This window comes from Haliotis asinina, chromosome 13, assembly GCF_037392515.1.
Source record: "Haliotis asinina isolate JCU_RB_2024 chromosome 13, JCU_Hal_asi_v2, whole genome shotgun sequence".
NCBI classification, from domain to species: Eukaryota; Metazoa; Mollusca; class Gastropoda; order Lepetellida; family Haliotidae; genus Haliotis; species Haliotis asinina.
The window spans coordinates 15,750,942-15,764,925 of record NC_090292.1 but is presented as its reverse complement, the minus strand read 5'-3'; the positions used below and the strand labels follow the sequence as shown (position 1 = coordinate 15,764,925).

Sequence of the window (13,984 nt, the reverse complement as noted above, 5' to 3'; positions counted from 1 at the left end):
TTTTTGAAATTTGTTCACATTGGCAAACAAACAAGGCTAGCAAGAAAGAAAACTAGATAAACTGTATAACATTGTAGAGTAACTGAAAGCCAACACGGCAGCTTTGCTCAATTTTACCTTCGTGTAGGAAAAAATGCTGAAACCAAAAGGACTAAGCATGCGCCCTTGTCTTACCCCAGTGGGGTAATCACACATACGAGATACTCAGTTGCCTTACTGTGTATGTAGTAACATACTACCAATGTTACAAGAGCTTTCAGAGAAGATGGTGCTGAATAGAACCCAAGGCTTTAGAAACATATAAATAATAATAAGAATAAGAGTACTTATATGGTGCCTCATCCGCATCACTAAGGGACATGCTCTAAGCGCGTACACTGAACATCATTATTATTACCCCCAGACAAATGACACAAAACATGTAGCACATTTACGTGCAAAATGGCACGATGGCATTTAAAATAAAATAATTATTAATAGTCGAATATCCGGATCCTTTTCTAAACCCCGCTGACATTCAGAATTAATGTTCAGAGCTGCAGCCCAGTATATTAATATTTTTATTGAACCTGACGTAGAAACCTTACTATGAATACTCAAGAGGCTTATAGCCCTATGATTACCAAGAGAAGAGGCGTCTCCGTACTTATGCAAAGGGGGATTATCCTAATTGACCTACATTCTGGTAAAACACCGTTCTGGTAAATTCTGCTTAATACGATCACAGATAAGGTGGTATGAAATGCAGCCGATGTATGTTTTAAGTAATACTATTGATTTAACACTCACATTTTTCTCTGCCATAGAAAATAACATACTTGTATCCAGTTTAATATTAGGGGTTCTAGTTTATCGCTGATATAAACTTCACATATTGTGAGGGTCAAAAGAAAGTACACACCACGTTTCGTGTTGGCTGATAGGAAAGAAATCAAGAAATGTTTATTCGATTATGATGTTTTTGTGAGCATAGCAGTCGTTTTCATACTTAAAATGCGAAGGCTTTTTGTATTTGTTTTTAGCTTGATGTTATGGTAACTTTTGTTATGTGTTTGTTGAATCTGGTGTTTATGTGTCTCTTCCCTGCAGCTTATACCATTGTTTGAGTTGCTATAGAAATTAAAACAAAGTGTAGCTCCTGGTTAGAGTCAGTGAGTATGTTTTATGCCGTGTTTAGCAATATTCCAGCAACATCACAGCAAGGGAAATGGGCTTCACACATTGTGCGCATGTGAGGAATCGAACCCTGGTCTTCCTCGTGACGAACGAACGCTTTAACCACTAAGCTACCCCATCGGCCCAAATATAGTAACAACCAAGTTTATCGGCAGCTAAGGAGTGGTGAGCTGACTTACTATACGTCATAATGAAACAAACACCAAAACTTAAAGCCAGCAGCAACAAACAAAAGAAGCGAACAAACGAAACAAAAACCCAGCACAAAACAAATACACCCCATGCAGGATTGAAAATAACTTTAAAATTGCTAGTGTGTTCCGGTACAGTGGCACATGTAAAATCACTTGCCCTCATGATTTTTCAACTATACCAGCCGATTTTCTTGTTTATTTTTAAATAAACTGGTCACTGGTGCAGTGTGATATTTGCTTGCCTGACAAAAAACCCGGGCAATGGGTAATGCCCGGATGTCTGGCGATGGGTTATTTTCACACCTACTATGCCCTTGATAAAAAATGAAAATGAACATAAATAAATAAATAAAAATTATCTGAATACTAGAAACGTGAAATAAAGTGAATATAAAACGATACCCCGACTTAACAGGTTAAACTATTTTTCAAAAGCAGTCATTATTGATACAAATCTATTTCTGCACTTCCTCATAAAAGTGGACTGACCGCAACACTGACTCCCATGGACAGAAGTGCTTCGGGGAAGGATCGAGATTATTGCTAGTCCTACACGCCATTAGACTGACTGACAGATTGTGATGTTTGCCAAGGTTAAATGAATTGTATTGGTGTCGTATTTCATCGGACAATACCAATCTCTTCCACGGGGAATATCTATGCTTGTATGTGCTCAGATAGATGACGTGTTTGCAGAAGCACGAAGCGTAACTATAAGCCAGTACATCACACGGAGTAATTAGTTAATTGTGCAGTTTCAATAAGTGAATGAGTATGGTTTGAAGTCGATTTAACACCATTCCAGCAAAAACGACGACAGATGTGATATTTACATTGAAATATTGCACAATAATTCCGTTCCACAAGACGCTCATAGCCTTCATCTTTTAGCATCAGGTTTTAGCCTTAGATCGATTTGTGACTAGGTTCTGTCTGGTCTTGATGTAATTCCGAATCTGTATGACTGGTTATGCACCAAGACATACGTGAGAGCCAGCCCAATTAACACTTACACTTGTGATCGAGAGTTTCTAGAGTGCGCTTGCGACCCGCCACGCCTTTTTGAGAGTCTGGGTTCGAATCCCATAAGGGACTCGAGCCCTTAAGAAATTCCTGGAGTGTAGCTAAAAACTAAGTAACATTTAGCTACTTTCTTAAGGGCATTATATGTGAGTGAGTTTAGTTTTACGCCACACTCAGTAATATACCAGCTATATGGCTGTATTGTATGTAACTTCTGCCTACACGAACGCATTATATATACAAACATGTAACATGTTATTGTTAAATATGACGGCGTAAAACTAAACTCACTTTTCTAATATTACTGAATGAATTGTTTAATCAAAATTGACGTGTGTCATCTATAGTTAAAATGTTTTGCAGTTAGTTACTAGTTTTAAGTTGAAATCTGTGATAAATTAGTTGTTTCGCTGTCCTTCTTTGACAAGAGTTTCATAATTTACACCTTCATCTAAAAAAGTAATCATAGCTTGTTTCAGTCACGATATGCCGATGTAGCTTAAAATATTAACTCACGGACTAACAAAAAAACGTTTCTATTTTTCAGACTATGAAAGCAACTGGCATACTGAAAACGGCCCGGTTGTTACGACTTCTTCGTGTTGTACGACGAATCGAGCAGTTTGCGGAATATGGAGCTGCTGTGCTCTTACTGCTGATGGTGACCTTCACCCTCATCGCTCATTGGCTGGCATGTATCTTCTATGCGATCGCCAACATGGAGCGGCCCCACCTGCAGGCCCACGTGAGTTGGTTGGACGGTCTTGCCGACACAATGAAAAGGCCGTACTACCCGAATGATTCCCTGAGCGGACCGACGATACGCTCAAAATACATCACGTCGCTGTACTTCACTTTCACCAGTTTGACTAGTATTGGCTTCGGGAATGTGGCGCCAAATACGAACGCTGAGAAAATATTTTCAATATTCGCCATGCTTCTAGGATGTAAGTATATGTTTTTGTTTTAATTTTGTTTTTCTGGCTAAGTGATCTTGTCATTTTAAATTTATGACATTTAGTGGAGAGTATACACTGGTAATTGTGCTTGACAAAATTCCCAGTCCGTGCATATGTACGTTGTTTTGAAAGAAAAACGGCAATCAGCCAACAATCACTCCCTCACTCACCCATCCACAGGGTCACTTATTTACTCACTCACTCACTCACCCTTCCACACACTCACTTATTCACTCACTCGCCCATCCTCTCACTCATGTATTCACTCACTCACATACACACTCACTCACTCACTCACTCACTCACTCACATACACACTCACTCACGAGCGATCGTCCATTAAAATATTCGAACTATAACGTACTGGGCGCCCGTCTGACCAGAAATCGTTTTACCATTAGTATGTTTTATTGAAAAAACTCCAAAACATTCTTTCCAATTCCGTAACGCCGGGGTATCATTAGTATTGACAGAGGCAACGGAACGATGTTAATCTAATCTGCGCTTTGAAATTGACCAACCAGACACATGATCACAGTAATATTGACCGATACTTTTTAAATGCACGAAACACAGAATCCTTTGATGTTTTATTGTATTCTAACGGAACTAGTCATGAATTCACATCTCTAAATACCAGTTAGTGTCTTGTGCAAGGATAACATTTGTATTTATTACGATTGACAGCAGTACATTTAATTGTTTTTATAATGGACACATTCCGGCACGAGGTAACGTGACTGGTCTCCAAGTTTAGACTAGTGATTTGTTGATTTGAATCTTCCAGTTTCACTAACTGTTGAGTAAAAGCAGTCTGGAGGCTGTCGAAATCCAATTTGACAAAACAAACATGTATTAGTTGTCTAGACTATAAAACGGATAGTGATTATATCTCCTATCGGTGACGTTATATGTGTGGAAAGTTCAAAGACTGAAGGTAGAGGTCAGGCTTGAATGACACGTGACGTTTTCTTGCAGAACGTAAGAGGTTGGTGAGATGTTTGTGCGTGAACTGGATGTAATCTTTCTTCTGTCAAATATCCCTTTCGCAACTTCAGACACTAAGGCACTTATTGTAAACAGCGTTGTGTTTCAAATCATCTGGAGACGACGTCATTTGCCTTTGTTGAACAGTACACTACGCTTATAACGAACTCAGACGACGACGTACCGTATTCCGAATGCATTGCAAGTATTCGGGTCATTTCTTGTATGTTCAAAATTTTCGATACACATTTGGAAAAAATATCAAACAGCATTTGAAGTCCATTCTCAGTATTCTCACTGCACACCAAATGTTTGTATTGCATTATAACTGCGTTCTAAAAATTCTGAACATATTCGAGAGAGAATGGAAAAGACAAGCTACTTCAGATCCTCTCAGGATGTCTTCGCCTCTAATTGAATCGGAATGTATCTCGAATTCTGCTGGACTTCAGGCGGAATATTCTTCAAATGTATTGCTTGAAGTTGGAATGAATCTTGAATGTAGCTCACATCACCCCGAATACAATGAGAACGTCCCGAATGCTCTTCAAGTGGTCCCCGACTTCATCAGAACACTGTCGAATCGCCAAAAAAACGTGGCCACCTGTCACTGAAACGTCACATAGCATTTGGCTGTCGCATTCTTACAAAGCTTGAAAAACTTGTTTCTTTTGACTTTCTCTCCCGAATGCGGTTCAAATTTTGGAATTTTTTTTCTGGCTGATTCGCCTTGATTCTTGACAGTTCGAAATAAGAGTGAAGGAGCCTTTATATGCAGTTGGACAGAACTATATACTGTGGTCGGAACCAAACCGACTTCGTTACATCCGACAGTTCATAGTAAAGTGTGACCAGTGACCAGGAACGAGTGGTCATGTAGGGACTAACTGTACTGACCTGTAACGAGTCAGTGAGTGAGTGAGTGCGTATGAGATTTTCTGGATAACCTCCTCAGCAAAGAGGGAAGAACTTCTGCCCGAAGTGCTTAAGGTTGGGGGTTAAAAGAAAAGCACTGACATGGGTGGTAAGGGTAACGTCCGCTCTGTGCTGCAGAGAATAGAGCGTTTGTCCAAAGAGCCTAATATCGTTAGTGAAAGCTTTGGCTGCATACCAAAAACCATTTTAAAATGCTGCGTATTGTTACCCTACTTTCTTCTGGGTATTAACCAAAACCAAAAAAAAACAAAACAAATCTGATGGGAGTCTACTAGGTCATTTTTGGTGATTATGCTAAACTGTCATCCTACCCTAGTGGCCTAGAACAACCCCAACATTAGTGCGGGCAGGTACAAGCTACCGCGCGCACAGTAGACGAACGTCGCTTACACTAAACCTGGCGGTCACATTGATCTCCTTTACCCCTATCACCTGGGTAGATCCGGGCTGAGACCCTTTCAGTCGAACTGGCGAGTTACAGTCCGTTAGACCCGTGGGCATCCCGTGCTGAAACAAGTCCCATGAAACCCTTACATGGCCTACATTTTCGAAGCTCTCTTGGCGCTAAGATAGTCGTAAGTTGATGTTAACTGATCACCTCGCGAAAATACGGGTTCTATCTGTGAATTTTTATGTATACTGGACCAAATAACTTAGTGATATTGGTATTTTTAGGATTGATATTTGTGTTAGTGTCTCAATGAACAAATAGATCATTATTCAGAAATTCAGAATCTACATATATCCGTAAGTGTATTGTTTTATAACATCATATGCAGATACACCTTCAGAATGAGTTAGCCTAGCTTTACGCTGCCTTTAGAAATAGGCTTCACACGTTGTACCCATATGGGGAATCGAACCCAGGTCTTCGATGTGACTACAGAACGCTTTAAGTAATAGGCTACCCCGCTGCCCTTTACACCTTCAGAACCATAATTAAGACTAAAATAGTATTTTCCGATAAAAAGAAACATCTTTGAGTGATGTTATTTTTATGCCATACAGTTGTTTTTCAGAGATTTCGGTCCACACGGGGGAGAAGTTCGTTAAAGTTTACTTTGTTTTGATTGGATTTCGTTCTTTTTAAATTTAAACTTTTAAGGGAAACAGAAGCGTTTCGTTGAATCTGTGTTACGTGACATAGTGATCGCACGCATATTTGAGGTGTCGTTAAAACTTCAAAAGGTTCACGTTTAAACCCCAAAGTAAAATGTTCTTTTCATAAGAAGGCTTCTAATTACAACGATTGAAAAACTCCACTTCATTCTTTTAATATCCCTATATTTAACCGTACATGATTAAAATTACATGTTATAAATACATCAATATCAATCTTCGAAAATACTGTTTTTTGCGTCGTGTTATTTCCAATTTTTGATCAGAACACACAACAGTCATTCAAGCTATGTAATTTGAACAAGCTCCTCTCCCTGTAATGATTGTGACATATTTCATTACAGCGACGTCTTCATTTGGCGTGCTCATCGACGAACTCGTTTTCAAAAATCAAATTGATATGCCATGCTCGGAATGAAATAATACGCCGTGCCGAAAATTCCTCCTTTCATGCAAAACCAAATAAATGAATGTCAAAGGGATCATGTGATTAAATTGATCAAGATACTTGGTGTGCTAATTAGTTCAGCGAACCGTTCTGTTTTTCTTAGTTTGTCATCCATACGAAGATTTTCGGAGCAAATTTGTCGGAAAATGAATTTCTGCTCGGGCGAGTTATTGATATTTTGGGGGTTGGGTGCTTTCTACATTTTTTTCGGCATCCGCGTTTATAAGCTTGCCGTGGTTGTGTTGGCGCTATACACTCAAGAAAGAAAAAAGGGACCGATTCTTTTGTTAACCACTTTTATTTTGCATTATTCGTTGTGCTCATGAATACCTTTTACTGCCAATATATTGTGGAGTTGCATGTTTTCTCTGATACAGGTTTTGGAGGGACACGATTCAATATTATTTGAATCATCTTCAGTATTTCAGTAGCTGTGGGCAACCATACACGCCTAAAAAAATAATGGGTATTCGACAGTGATTTATAAGATATGTGGTTTGGACAAACTGAAGCATTTCGGCGACTCAATTAACTGGAGAATTGTCCTGTTAACGCTTGCCATTTTTAGACAATAAAATTTTAAATTTGTTGTAGGCTTCGACTGATTAAAGGAGATTGATTAAAGTCGATTGATATCGCAGTGACCGAGGCTGATTTTACACCGCGTTTAGCAACAATCCAGCATTATCGCAACGAGGCATACCGGAAATGGGTTTCACACATTGCACCCATGTTGGAAATCGAACCCGAGTCCCCTGCGTGACGAGTAAATTCTTCCTCTACTTGGCTACCCCTCCGCCCTGATTGATGTCTTAGGTCAGGGGTTCACTTTGTTGTTTAAGAGCGATTTGCTACAGGGCAAGTGACTTCAAGAATGTAAGGTGTCCTGACTAATTTTCCACTAGCCCTGATTTAATGACAAACTGTTTGATGTTAGTGTTTACTGGACTCTTCATCGAACAGTGATACATTTCAAAGAACAATATTTATAGTTCTAAATTACTATTATTGCGAAATGTAATAGTTACATCATAAGCAGATATGAAATGAAATCCAAGTTTATTTGCAGTCTGAAACCATAAGTGGAAATTATCTAGTAGTCCACGGACAAGCAAGATACCATTATTTCATTGCCCGAATTGAAAACTGACTTGTCCTAGGCGTCGGGCTATGGGATTTTTGAACCCCTGCTTAGATGCAGACTTTCCTGGATATTCCTCTCTGTTCTAGACACTAATGTCACCAACTTACGAAAAGCTGTGCTTTCTGACAAATTCCAACAAATAGTGAAAAGAAAGACCTGATTTAAAACAAATTCTGTTAAAATATATATACTTAACCGATATACGAATATACATATAAGGAGGTTTCCCACGTTATACATGGAAATGGCTCTGATAACACTAGCTGTAGATTAAAGGTCGCATGCAACCAAAAAATCAAACATATTTAATACACAATTATCACTTATTCATGACATATGATATACATTGCTTCTTGTAAAATTATAAGCGTACAATCGCGATTCAAAAGTGCAATATTTTGTACTTGGGCTTACTTCCCTCGAAACGAAACCCTTGGCAGACCGAACCCAGTCAAAGCGGGTGGCTGTGCACTCAAGTGTAACGACGGCTTCCGGATGGCTGGTTCATTTGCAGATACGCTGAGGGCTCATAGTGTGTTCAGAAAGTTGATTTGTTTGATTGGCATTTTAGAAGGATGGCGAGTCACCAGAAAGTATTATTCTTTATGGATAACAACTTCTTTTATTGTACCCGAAGCGTCGTTTCAGTATGGATTCGTAAACCGTTGTCAAACAAAATCATATACACTAAAAGAAGTCGTTATCCATGAAGAATGTATATAGAGATGTTGGGTTTTGTAAATACATGTTCTCTGAATTTGCGTCCGATTCAATAAAAAATCATCTCAGTAGAGATGGTGAACTAAGTGTCTGGAAACTGTCATTCATCCAAGTACAAAGCAGGACTTGAAATTGACAAGAGTTTACACCAGTTTCCGTCAAATCCAGTCATCCGAGAAAAATTGATGTAGTTTGCAACTCACAGACATAAAAACATGTCACGTGTACAAGTATCACACCTGCCTAATAACATAATGTGGCAGAGACAGGACTCGGGTGCTAGAGTCATAAATCAATTTCTTTTGTTTATGGCCTGATGGGTGTTAAGTTCAAATTGCATGTGGTCAATGATTGAAGCTGTGTATTGCATATTGTCTTTAGCAGACAGGAAGGCAGACATACAGCTGTCAATAAAACAGGCAATAAGCTTTTTCTGTGACAGAGGCTGCTTACCACAATCAACACGTTTTTTTATGTATCGAGTAGATTATTTACTTGTTTTTTTGTACACACCCAAGATTAGACTTCTGCTCACGACCTCATGCTCTGGGCATACACATACTGTCTCAAGCTCCGCGAACCTTTTCACTGAGCATGCGTTATGGGCTCAGCGCAGCACAGCTGTTGAAACGACCTTTTTCCCCAGCGCTGGGGGAAATTTAGTGAATCGTTTGAACTCCGATTTCGCGGGCTTTTTTTCCATCGCGTTATCGCCAACATTATGGGTTGATTTGTTTCGGTAAGTGCATATCGAAAGATATCAGAACCTGCAACGTTGTGTTTTACGTTGCATGTGACCTTTAAGAATTCACAGGCTAGGAGAGTTGTATATTAAATCGTTTTATCACATATAATCAGTTGCTGGAACACAATACCAGCGCAATAAATTTACGTTTATTTTACAAAAAAAAAAACACTAGTAATTGTAATATCTTGAAATCATACAATGATACATACTTCATAGCGATCAAGCGAGTTTAGTTTTACGCCTCACTCAGCAATGCTCCAGTTATGTGGCAGAGGGATGGGATCGGGTGGTCAGTCTCGCTGACTTGGTTGACACATGTCATCGGTTCCCAGTTGCGTAGATGCTCCAGTTGTTGATCACTGGATTGTCTGGTCCAGACTCGATTATTTACAGACCTCTTTCATATAGCTGGAACATTGCTGAGAGTGGCGTAAACCTCAACTCACTCACTCACTCGTACAGTAGAGCGCAGAGGCTATATCGTAGCCAAGCAGGTAAAGCGTTTGCCCGTACCTTCAAGAGAGTGGTCGATTCGCAGCAAGGAAAATATAAATCTCTGTAACAGTCACACTATAATGCTTTATTTTCCCAAAGGAGGAGAGTATCGTTTGGCTCTCGCCAGCAATTTTCTTCAGTAAAGACCCCTTTAGGACGGACTAGTTGGTTCAAATTACTTCAGTTTGAGACAGTATTCTTTAAACAATGGAAGATCAGAATGTAACATTTTTAATAGAGAAGGCTTTTCTAACACAAGTGTGCTCATGGAATGATTTATATGGATAATAATTGCGTTTATGTTTTTTGTCGGTTGTGTAAAGAAATCCCAACATGGTATCCACTTCCAGGAACACACACGCGCCCTACCCATCCACAATATATACAAGCACCCACACACCCACTCAACCCACCCACACGCACACCCCGCCGTGCAACACACACACACGCGCGCGCGCACACACACACACACACACACATTGCCCCACTACCAACGCTCACCCGACACGCACGTACATCCGTTCACTGAAATGGTAGGCCCTAATTATACACAATGATACCATCCAAACTAAAACATGTATACACGCGTACACATGCACACACTCTATTCTAGTTGGTCGGCCACGAACAAGCCCACACACGCCCCGGATAACCGGAAACACAAATGCCACCTACCACACACACATACACACATACACACACTCAGAGAGAGAGAGAGAGAGAGAGAGAGAGAGAGAGAGATGAAGACAGAGAGATAAAGACAGAGAGATAAATATACAGAGATAGATAATAGAAGGTGGCATAGATTGAATGTGAGACAGAGGTATAGATCGATAGATAGAGAGGGACCCCATTCACCCAAAACATGCACCTTCGATCGCACACACACCCTTCCCCTCTCAGTCTCTCTCCCTCTCTTTCACACACATATACTCTCACACCTACACTCACACACACATACACTCACACACTCACACACACACTCTCACACACATTCTATTCCATATGGTCGGCCACGAACAAGTCTACCAGAAGGTGGCCACAACGCGACCTCATAAACAACCAAGACGACGGAATGTCCACTGACAAGTCAGTCATGAGAACCTAATCCCCTACAGAAACGCAACATTTATTCGATAATTCGAACATTCTGTAAAGAGCTCTAATCAACTGTGATACATTAATACGACAATCACAGGTGTTGATGCTAATTCCGTCCCACATGTAAAGATTAGATGGTGATTGAAACGACTCTGCAATTTCCATTAGTGAAAAGTCAAGGACGTCTTCTATCACCGCCATTCTTCACCAGAACACCGTAATGATGTACTTGAACCTTTCGACAGTTGTATTTTGAGAATCCTTCCAATTTTCCAACCACCTAGACTCGTTGGCGAATTTTTAATTCCTCGTTTCTTATGCCTCGGCAGTTTCCAATTATTCCGTCATATTGCCGAGAGCCATGACGGGCCTTACATAATGTTTAATTTTGATCCATTGAACACATTTGTAAGTTTAGAAGCATTATGTGTAATTTGGAACGCCATAAGACTTCGACTCTTTTCTTGTAGTGAAGGACAGTCGGTACAAGCTAGGAGAACGTGGAGAAAGTAGTGCTTGAAAAGGAAATTGCTTCATCTAAGGCGCTTTGTTGAAAGATTTGGGGATTAGAGAGCTTCGGAAATATTGACGTTCTGTAAGGATAAGTGACCACGTCTGCTTCTGTGCAAGGCTTTCATGCCTTGAACTGGCGTGTAATTTGACATTTTTGAATTTTCCCCTTATTGACAAATATTTGCAGTCGACATGCTGTTAGCTCGACAAAGGTGTCTCTGAGAGGCAACTGTTACGTTATGAAATTAAAGTCTGGCTCGGTCGCGGTGAAGTGCAGACATGTTTGAATTGGACTTTGAATTATAACAAACGTATTTCCTCTGCGGTGGAGGTTAATGCCATGGGCCTTTCACACATTCTTCCAGCGTGTCTGGTTTTAACCGGTACCTAACTGAGACTATTTTCGGACTGCTGTCCAGCTAGATTTCCGATTTGGGGCAATTGGCATTTTAGAGATTTTGTCAATTTACCGACAGTACATTTCTTGTGTCGCTAATGACAAGGTTTAATGCTTCATTTAAACAAGGTGGACACACTTACCTATGATGTGTCTGCGGAATATTAAATAAATATGGAAGGTCCAGGTGAGGCAGAAGTAAGTAAACTAATATAGGTGATGCTGAAGTAAGTAAACTAATATAGGTGATGCTGAAGTAAGTAAACTAATATAGGTGATGCTGAAGTAAGTAAACTAATATAGGTGATGCTGAAGTAAGTAAACTAATATAGGTGATGCTGAAGTAAGTAAACTAATATAGGTGATGCTGAAGTAAGTAAACTAATATAGGTGATGCTGAAGTAAATAAACTAATATAGGTGATGCTGAAGTAGCGGCTCTCCATATTTTCAAGGAACAAATCAAAATGCCCAAACGCACTGTTTTCAAATTTAAATAGAGTCGAAAATTTAAATTCATAAATGAACAAGTGGTAATACATGCAACACGATTAGTCAAGCTGCACGTTCGTTTTATATTTACAAATCTCCAGGAACGTGCTTAATTAAGGCATGAGCTTTAACTTTGTATTGGGGGAATTAGGTTAGCAAGTTTTTCCTTCGTCACAGACATAGCTGGAACAATATATTAGTATGACGTCACATACATATATCAGGGAGCCTATATAGAGTTGTAGAGTATCCCTGCATATATATCCCGATAACCGTGGTGTTTTATTTCTAGGATTGTAAAACCTGCGTTTTTGCCAAGTAAGACCTTTCTTTATTCTTCTCGCGAAAAGATTTTTCATATCGATCTATCTAACCCGCCAACCCTACTAACCCCTTCTCCCGTTACTTCGAAAACTTTTAGGCTCTACAATATAAAATCCTAGATGCTCTACAAGACACCTCTTATCGATATTTCCCAATATTACCCTCACCTGGTTCGTTTCCACATCAATCCATATTTTCATTCCAACCCATCAAGCCTGTTCAATACGCATGTCTGATATTTGGGCGACATCTACCGGGGCTTTCAGAGGTCCATCGACACAGCGGTAGATGATGAATCGCAGTCTATTAAAGCTTTCTCGGAAAGGTTAATTCTACAATGTCTAATCTTAGCGATTTTTTTCCGAGACAAAATCATCAAAAATACCCTCATGTGGAAATATTGAGTTATATGTCGCTGAATCAGGTTTTAGGTTTATGTCATTTTATTTCATCTTAATCAATAATTATTTTTTATTCAACCTTTCTTTCAATCTTTGGAACTTTTGGGGACGCAGAGGCATGAATTATCGTCAATTTTTCCGACTTTAATATTGTCCTTTACCTCAACTCTTCATTTCAGCGTGGGTTTCTTTGATGATGTATTGGGAAGCTGAATATCAGAGATCCTGTGAGATAGCGTTGTCAGTGTCTCAAGCAAATTATTCTTCTGACAAAGAGCATATTTCAAACGTAATCAGATTCGTCTTTTTCTGTTTCATCCACATTATCTTTTGTTCATTTTGACAAATAACATCCCACCAATCCCAACGCCATCTTCTGAAATCCTGTTAAATGTCAACAAGAGACGAAGACGTGCTGTGAAATGCCCCAAATATTAACTAGCAGCACGCGACACTAGATCAGGACTTCCTTCAAAATAAATTCGATTTGCTGTCTCACCAGCAGAAAGAACGTATGTACTTTGTTAGAGCATTGTAGGTAATAGTGAGTGAGTTTAGTTTAATTAATGTTAATTTTACAAAAAAAACAACCAAAAAACTAATAGATGTATTATCTTGAAAGCATACATTTGTACGCCGCACTCAGCAATATTCCTGCCGTATGATGGCTGTCTGTAAATAGTCGAGCCTGGACCAGACAATCCAGTGACCACCAATATCAGCATCGATCTGCGCAATTGGGAATCGATGATATTATGTCATCCAAGTGAGCGAGCCTGACCACCCGATCTCGTTAGTCGCCTCCTAC

General features: G+C 39.6%; 1 protein-coding gene across 1 annotated transcript in view; it reads left to right on the top strand.

The window, feature by feature from the left end:
• LOC137260195 (potassium voltage-gated channel unc-103-like) overlaps positions 1-13,984 on the top strand; it is a 195,262-nt gene that overhangs the window by 143,065 nt on the left and 38,213 nt on the right. The window contains exon 5 of the mRNA XM_067797892.1: positions 2,941-3,340. Within this exon, the coding sequence (XP_067653993.1) occupies positions 2,941-3,340 (400 nt within the window). The remainder of the gene's footprint in view (positions 1-2,940; positions 3,341-13,984) is intronic.